The sequence below is a fragment of the Haliaeetus leucocephalus genome, unplaced genomic scaffold (assembly GCF_000737465.1).
Source record: "Haliaeetus leucocephalus isolate CR32 unplaced genomic scaffold, Haliaeetus_leucocephalus-4.0 Scaffold284, whole genome shotgun sequence".
Taxonomy (NCBI): domain Eukaryota; kingdom Metazoa; phylum Chordata; class Aves; order Accipitriformes; family Accipitridae; genus Haliaeetus; species Haliaeetus leucocephalus.
Genome location: NW_010972720.1, coordinates 6,154,407 through 6,162,957, shown reverse-complemented (window position 1 = coordinate 6,162,957; position 8,551 = coordinate 6,154,407). Strand labels below are relative to the sequence as shown.

General features: G+C 43.7%; 1 protein-coding gene across 1 annotated transcript in view; it reads right to left on the bottom strand.

The window, feature by feature from the left end:
• WWC2 (WW and C2 domain containing 2) overlaps positions 1-7,923 on the bottom strand; it is a 105,373-nt gene extending 97,450 nt beyond the window's left edge. Inside the window, exon 1 of the mRNA XM_010569984.1 lies at positions 7,793-7,923. Coding sequence (XP_010568286.1) covers positions 7,793-7,923 — 131 coding nt within the window. The remainder of the gene's footprint in view (positions 1-7,792) is intronic.
• Between the last annotated feature and the right edge of the window lie 628 nt (positions 7,924-8,551).

The window sequence follows — 8,551 nt, the reverse complement described above, 5'->3', positions numbered from 1 at the left end:
GGGTGGTGGGGGGGGGGGGGGGGGCGGGGGGGGGGGGGGGGGGAAGCAATCTCCCCCAAGAAGCCCTTTCATTAGCCTTTTAAAAACAAGAGCCAGAGATTGACTTCATCGGGTAAGAACTTCACCATCACTAATGGTTTTGCACAGAAAAAAGTCACGGGGAAGAGCAGTAGTATTCAGCAATACTCAAAATGTGCTATTTAAAAAAGACCCAAACCCTGCACCCACAAAGCAAACCCCCACAAACAAGCAACACAAAAGAGAAAGAATAACTACTGTATCACTCCCCTTTTCAGCCACTAGCTGCTCCTTCCAAATGAAGGACAAGTCCATTTGTCCATACAGATGACTCCCTCAAATACATGAAGACAAATGGCTCCAGTTCACAAAATAAAACATTCAGTCTTGAATTACACCACCATTCTGGTGAGATACTTTGCAGCAGAGTCTAAAATATGGTTTATAAATAATTAGGAAAAAAATGCACCAAAGTCAAAGAATTTCTGATCTGCTTTCATACAGAGTAGAAATTAGCTATTCATAAGCACATTGGCAACAGCAGCACATTTCTGGGAAACAGGATCTAATTCTGCAACTGTGCAATGACAACATTTCTTTTCAACAAGAGCTTCACATTAATAAACATTTAAAAAGTCAGTTAAAAGTTTGTAACATCATAAAAGTTTCTTGGCGACAGAAAACACATTTAGGATCAAGATGTCTGTGACAGTGGTACTGCTGGTTCACAGCAAAGCAAAGGTGAACACAAAGACACACAAAAAACCAATGGAGAAAACCAACAAAAGAAATGGACACCTAAGATGACAGTTCCATGGCAGCTAGGACTCATCTGCATCTTGGTTTCTACAGCACCCCTCTCCCTTTTTTTGCTCCCAGCTCTGGACTTGCCTCCTGCCTCACACCAGCACTAATATCCATTCAGTGACACAACAGGCTGATTCTGCTGGAAAACAACCTTAAAAACAAGGGGTTTAATTTTAGCCAAATCATCTCCTGGCGTCAGTTTACTATTTGGTGGCAGGAGACGGACAGGTAAACAGAACCATGACAGTCCAGACTCAGTGCGCTGTGTTACCCCTCTGCAGCCCTTTTCTACTTCCCTTGCAGGTTGGTGTAATAAGAATTTACATGTCCTGGCATAACAGTTGTGGAATCTTAGCATTGTTTCTATTCATGCCTTTCTGAAAATGTGTCACCATGGAAATACTACTGTATATTTGCCTATTTTCAATTTTCCCCATTACTTCCATGAGTATTCTTCTAGTTTTTTTGTCATGTGTATGATATAAAAACAGTGAAATTCTCAAATATCTGTAACATTTAAGGCTAAAAAGAAAAAAGTAGCAAGAAAACCAAAACAAAACCTGTTTCACAAAATTCAACTTGTCTCTAGATGTTACAAACATTAGTAAGGGAAAGTAGGGAAATTCTCTTTTCTTAGTCCAATAACCTTAATAACACATTCAAAGCATAGAATTTTAACCAAGTTATTTAACTGGAGAAAAACAAGAAGTCCTAACGTAATCTGTACAGATCTCTGAAGCTGTAAATAATCTGTCCTACTGGATCTAATATTGACCCTTACCTGTAAAAATGAAAACTTCTTTCCCAGCCACTACTTCAAAGTAAAGCCAGTTCCCTTTCTCTGAAAATACAAGATAGTTCTGAAGTATTCTTTCGTTTAACCATATTACAGTAGGAAAACATCTCTAGCAAACAGCTCAGCTCCATTCATTTGAGAAAAGGTCTATTTTCCTTCATGTGTACAACTCCTCATTAAGGCTTACATTGTGTATGACAACTACAGTAACACTATCTTGTAAGTCAAGATAGGTTTTAATCGGAATAGCTCCAGTAGGCAAGCACTAGTAGGTCTGGATAAACCACAGTCTAGACCGCTTGCCCCACTTTACATACCAGGTCACAGTCCTTGGCTTTAACCAGTGGTACATACTTTGCCCACATAAGCAAATACTCCATAGCATTTCCTGACTTGTTAACTTCACTTGCTCTGAGATGAAAGATACAGTGCAGCCCTATCACTCCCAGAGAAATAAAGAATAAAAGCGTTATCTCAGAGTTACCATAGCCATTTTCACTAATGCTAAAATCAACAACACATAGCCCCAAGCAAATGACAGACTGGTTAAAAAACCCACATACACAATCACTATGTATTTTAACACTGTCTGGTGCTATCACAGCTATATTAGCACTGTAATATTAGAATTCTACTTTACACTGGATAAACAAATGAAGGTGTCAGAAGTTCAGACACAGCTAGTCTCTCATTGTGAGTTCAGTACTTGCATCACGGGTTTTATTTTGAATAAATATACATTAATTAAGTAAAAGCAGTTCCCAACCTGTCACTGAAACCAGAATGAGATACCAGACAGTTTCGCAGAGAATATGCACATTCCTGAGCAGACAAGGAGACAGGAACAAATTATGTGGAATTAGAATAAAAACCAGCAAATGATACTACAGGATGAAACAAGGAGGAAAAAAAAAAAAAAAAAAAGACATTTGGGGGAAGAAAATCACCATCCTATCTCACTACAGGATTATTACAAGTTGTACACCTTGGAGCATCATCAAATGATCCTCTACTGATTTTCCAAAATAGGCAGGTGACTATTTCTTATTAAGGTTAGAATTTCCTAAGGTATGTTGAGGCAATCATTTAACAGCTCCACACCACTGAAAACGTAAAAGCCCCACTCCTTCCTCAGTTACTGGCAAACAAGGGAGATGCAAGGCAAAACAGAAAGGGAATGAGAAAGGGAACCGTTCAGTGATGATTTGCCATTTAATTCATTCTTAGAAAGCAGCAGCCTAAAGAAAGGATTTATCAGGTAGGTGCTCTAGTTGTACCTCAAATCAGCAATGTTGAGATTTGCACTTAAAACAGAATTAAGATCCATCCCTTTCAAAATGTAATGACTAACACTTCAATTTAACATCATTCTTCTTCAACGGACTGATGAATCATACCCCTGTATCTTACCTAAATTTTGTTCCCTCCCAACCACAAATTTTAACATTTCAGAATTTTTTCCTGTTTTCGCTGAAGTCCTGCAATCACCAACTTCACACAGAACTGTACTTGCCTCAGACCAGACACTTCAGACAGTAAAAGTTATTCTACTCATCTGTCACAACACAGCTTACTTCCATGCAAAAAAGAATCGATCCAAATGTATTTTCCAGTCTCTGATGATGCCTCCCATCATGCCATTCCCTTTTCTGCTTGCCTCTTATTTGCTACCTTTAACTTATCTTATATGCCTCCTATTTCTCCGAGTCTCCACTGAGACTGGAAGCCTTCTACCACGCACCCCTGAGCTAGGGTAGTGCCCAGGAAAGAGACAGGAGGTAAGGCCCCCTGCTCAAGTTAACTTCAACCTCAGTATCTTCCCTCCTCACAGCCTCTGCTGTTCACAAGACAAGAGAAAGCAAGTTCCAGTGAAAAAGTAAGGAACAAAGTGCCCTTCTTTTCCAAGGGAAAAGGGCATGCAATGTTTAATTGCTGAAAGCTAATAAATGTTCTAATTAAGACAAATCTTATACAAGTTACAGAATTCCATGATAAAAATTGGTAGTGTTTTCAACCTCCCCAAAAGATGAAAGCAGCAATGGAAACTGCATTCCCTCTCCACATCACCACAAAGAAAACTCTTTCACAATCTCTTAAGTCGGAAAGATCTCTGGTTTCTGCACATCTAATGTTTCTCAAGCACCTTCTTGATTATATAGTTAGCAAGCACTCTAGAAACATTCCAGCCAAAGTACACTATCAACTATTTCAAATGTACAGATATATTTTAAACAGATTTTTCTCCTCAGTGGAAAGAGAATTGAAAAGGGGGCAGAAAGAAAGGAAGGATAGTTTTGTTTTCATAGCAGCTCACTCCTTACTACTCTGACAGGAATGCAGATAAACAGTTAAATAAAGATCACTTGCAGCTTCAGAATTTGTGATGTGGAACTCATTTTAGGCAAGCTATATGAAAAAAAAATAATATCTGTTTTGAGTCAGTGGTGATCAGCAGTGGAGCATGGGCAATTTACTATGTAGAAACCAAGATATGAAGGTCCTGCATTCCTGGTGAGAAAATCAAATGTCATCCAGCTGCTGAAGATTTGAGGGTACTGAGATTCCTATCTCCTATTCTGCTCCTCCTCGGTGCTCTACTCTGTTGGTTCCACTAAGGCATATAACAAACATGAGGCCTACTTAAAATGTGTTGAACGGTGGAAAAAATGAAAAATTTTCCTTTTCAAATTTCTGCCTCCACCCCAAGCCCCCTTTTAATTGTCTATCAGAAAAAAACCCACACCAACACCTTTCTGTAATTCAGCATCCCAGGAACTTGAAAGAATTTCAAGGGAACTTCAAAGAAAAGTATGAATTCCTCTAACCCATTCTCACCTTTTCAACTGGCTCATCCTCTTCAGTCCCTAGTTGTCTTTTAATAATTTTGTCAAGTAGTAACAGAATAAAATTGGTATTTTTGGATATTTCCCTTCTTACAATAAACCAGTTTCAGAAGAACTGTCAAGATCGGTGACTTCTCAGTTTGCTGTAGCTTAGAGGAGTCATAAACAAAGAAATAACATCTATATATTTAGTGAGTGAAAATGTTACTACAACTCCCACATTCTTGCCTTTATGTTTCTCTCACACTTTGTATCTTGAAGTGCCCTTTCTTTGGGCCACCAGTCTTCAAAACAAATCAACACAGTACCGTAAGTGTTTGGAGAGAAACATCACTGTTGAATAGTGCAAAACATTAAAAACCCCTGAGGAACAGAGCAGTTCAGATAGCTTCCACAACGCTCCTAAAACACAACAAGCCAAGTCACTCTTGCTCTTACAAGTGTGAGATTCTCTAATGTCAATGGGATTACTCAGATAAATGAAGTGGGCAAAACTGAAAACCAAGCCCCAAGGTTGAAGCTGATGTCAGGTTTTTTTCACAGCTGTATACAAGGCTATCATTATATTAACAGACCTGCACCATATAAGCAGTAACAAATACACGTACTACCAGAACAGTCTAGAAAAGTACGTGAGAAAAAGCATCACTATATTTAAAAAAAAAACACAAAAAAACAAACAACCACAAAACACAGAATATTTCCAAGAAGCTTTGATATATGCCACTTCCAAATGTCAGCTTATTTCTAGACATTAATATTTTAAACCAGTTACAAAGAGGTTCCTAATTGTGCTCAAATACACCTGGCAATCCACAGACATATGGCTGATGTCTCACAGCACTAGTCTTCAGTATTTGCACCATCTAATTCAAAGAGGATAAAAATTATTTTAAAACATCAAGCATAACTTTTCTATGTAATCATCCAGAGAATGCAGTGTAACAACAGCAGAAGGAATATTGTCCATCAAAACTTATCTATTCTACACCTGCTTTACCAACGAAAGATTTTAGGAGCCCATGTACTGTAATATTCCACAAGTACATTATGAAAACTTTATGACCTCCATCAGAGAAAATAGTTGGGGAAAAACAAAAAAAAGTCCTAAAGTATCATCAAACAAGGGAACATGTTTTCAGTCTTTCTGTAGAATCCATTATCTTCATTTTGACAATTTAAGATAACTTTTAGAAACAGCACGAATCCAGATTTTATTGTATTGACAAACTAGGAAGATCGCTTCTCAATTTTTCTGACAGCAAGCCCTAATTATGTCCTGTATGGTTTCTGAACAGATATTCTCTAAATACCTGAAAGATACAATGGAATCTAGAGCAAAGTCATGACAGGACTTTCATGCATTTCTTACTCACTTTTCCAAACCAGGTCACCAATATAAATACAGATTGCAAATGTGGATATTGTAAATACAAATACCATAAGCTGCACATTAAATAGACTTGTCATTCTCTCTTCTGTGCGGGCAATTCAGCTTCACAGTTGAGCCATGTACACTAAAGCATGGATTCTCTCAAGCACCAAGGGCAAAAATCCCTCTTTCTGTTTGTTTTGCATGACTGACATAGGTTAACAATTATTTCAAACACCACTCTTTCTGAAAAAGGTCTTTACTTCCTTCATTCTCATTACAGATTATCAAGTCTCAGGGCTTGATTTTTCTTTCACCTGTAATCAAGATATTAATGAAACAATATTTATCCTATCCCTACAGGATGGCAAGCACACAAGTGTTACTCGCTTAGCTGTCTACTCTGTTAATGAGAGTGAAGACTCAAATGTTACCACCAAATATGCATACTCTTGAACTTTGCGGGACTACAGAATGTGTAAAAAAATTTTTAAATTAGTACACTCACAAGGCGGTATTATAATGAGTACACTCCAGTGTCACACTTTGCTTTACCTCAATCATATCACCTTGTATTCTGCTTTGCAAATACAAATTAGAAGTCTAAAACTAAACAAAACTTCAAATCCACTATTTCCAGAGACAGTAAAAGCAGAATTTTTTTTATTGTCTGTGATAAAAACATAAATAATCACCTCAGAAGGCCAGATGTAATAAAAACCACTATCCTGCATACCTTACCACCTCACTACAATTTACAAGGTATTTAACATATTTTGAAGTACAAAGGAATTTAAGTATTAAGTTTGCCACTACTGGAATTTGCTGTTATAGCAAGTAGGACAGAGAAGTAGGCCTAACACAGCATAGGATGCTTGTCAAAACTTTCCCTATGCAACTTACAGCCAGCAAGCTTCATCACAACCACCTTTTCTAATTTCACCAGAGAAATATAAACCAAGGCCTTCATTTATAATTCAGTGCAGCTTGTTCCATAAATTTATAATGTCTTTTAAAAGTTTTTGATAATTAGACTGCACTGTTTTCAACAGCAACATTGTATTTCATAATACACAGAAAGTTTTGTTTTTTAATTACTTCTCGGGCCCACTTTGGACCAAATATACGTTTTACAATAGGTGTCTTGGGCGTCTAGCATCCAGCTATTAAAAACAGCTACGGAAGCCTACCCGAAGACCCAGAATCCCTCCCCAGATGAAAGACCTGCCCTGCTGACTCCTGGGCGAGAAGCCTTTGAGCTGGTTACCTCGCTCACCCAAGCGCTTTCCGAGGAGGTTTGCCCATCTACAGCGCTCAGACCCGGAAAGGGCAGCAAACACCCCGGGCTCCGGCTGGCGGGGGGCTGAGCGGATTTGGGCTTGCTGAGGCCTAGCGAGCACACGAGGCCTCCCGCAGCCCCAGCTCCTTCTCCGCCAGCAGCCGAGACCTCTCCGCACGGCCGGGCCGGGCAGGGCCGCCCGCGGGGCAGGGGGTCCACGGGGCCGGGGGGGTGGGGGGCACGGGAGGGACAGGCGTCCGGGACGCTCCGCCAGCCGGGAGGGAGGGAGGGAGGGAAGGAAGGAGGCGGCCCCGCACCGCGGCGCCCGGGGGAGAGGGATGGCGAAGAGCCAGCGCCTCTGGTTTGGGAGGGACTCGCAAACTTCGGTACCTGTCGGAACTCCCCAAACGCCAGCGAGCCCCGTCGACCCCGGGAAGAGCTCTACAGGCTTTCCCCCCGCCATCAGCTCACGCAAGGGGCTTAAAAACAGGCTGTACCCATGCCGATGGGAAGGAGGGCACGGCGTGCCCGGCTGCCAACAGGAGCTTCTCCTGCCCTGCCCTCCCCCCGCCCCGTCCCGTCCCTCCGCCACGGAGCTGCCCCGGCGGCGAAGGGCCCGGCAGCGCCGCTCCGAGCCCCCGCCCCGGGCCTCGCCACCTCCCTGCCCGCGCACCCACCTGTCCCGGGGGTCGATCCAGCTGGTCTGCTTGGTGTTGTGGTCGATGTAGAAGACTTTGCCGTCGTAATCCCTCGCCTCCTCCCAGCCATCGGGTAAGGGGAGCTGCCCATTCCCCGCTTTCCTAGGCATGGTCGGGCGGCGGGGGTAGCTGCTCCATAGGGACAGAAAGAAAGACGGGAAGCGGGAAAAGCCCCCACCCGAGCCGGGGGGACGGGGAAGGGGCCGGGAGCACACAGCGGGCCGCTCGCGGAAGCGCAGGGAAGCCCTCCTCCGCGGCCGGGTCTCAGTCCACCATGCCTGGGCTGCCGCCTTGCCCGCGCCGCGGCAGCCCGGGTCAGGGTTGCCGGCGGAGCCCAGCTGCCGTCTGGGCGCGGGGAGCCCGGCTGAGCCCCGGGCAGCCGCGGCCGCCGCTCATTAGCATGAGATTAGCATCCATCTCATCTGCATGCACATTCCTCCCGCCGCATTCCTCAGGGTTAACCCTGCCGGCGCTGCCCGCCGCCACCGGGCTGGGCTGGACAGGCCCCGGCCGTGGAGCCGGGACAGAAAACATCCAGCGAGGGAGCGCGCAGGGCAGGGGGCAGGAGAGGGGGGAAAAGGCGGCAAGGGGGGCCCCTCCCGCTTCCAAACGAGCTCTGCCCGCGGCGCGCAGGGGCTCGGCCGGTGCGGGGTAGGAGACAACCACCTGAGTGAGGGGAGCGGCGGCCTCGCGGGCCAGGGCCGACAACCGCCTCTGCCCCCGCGCCGTCAGCTCCCG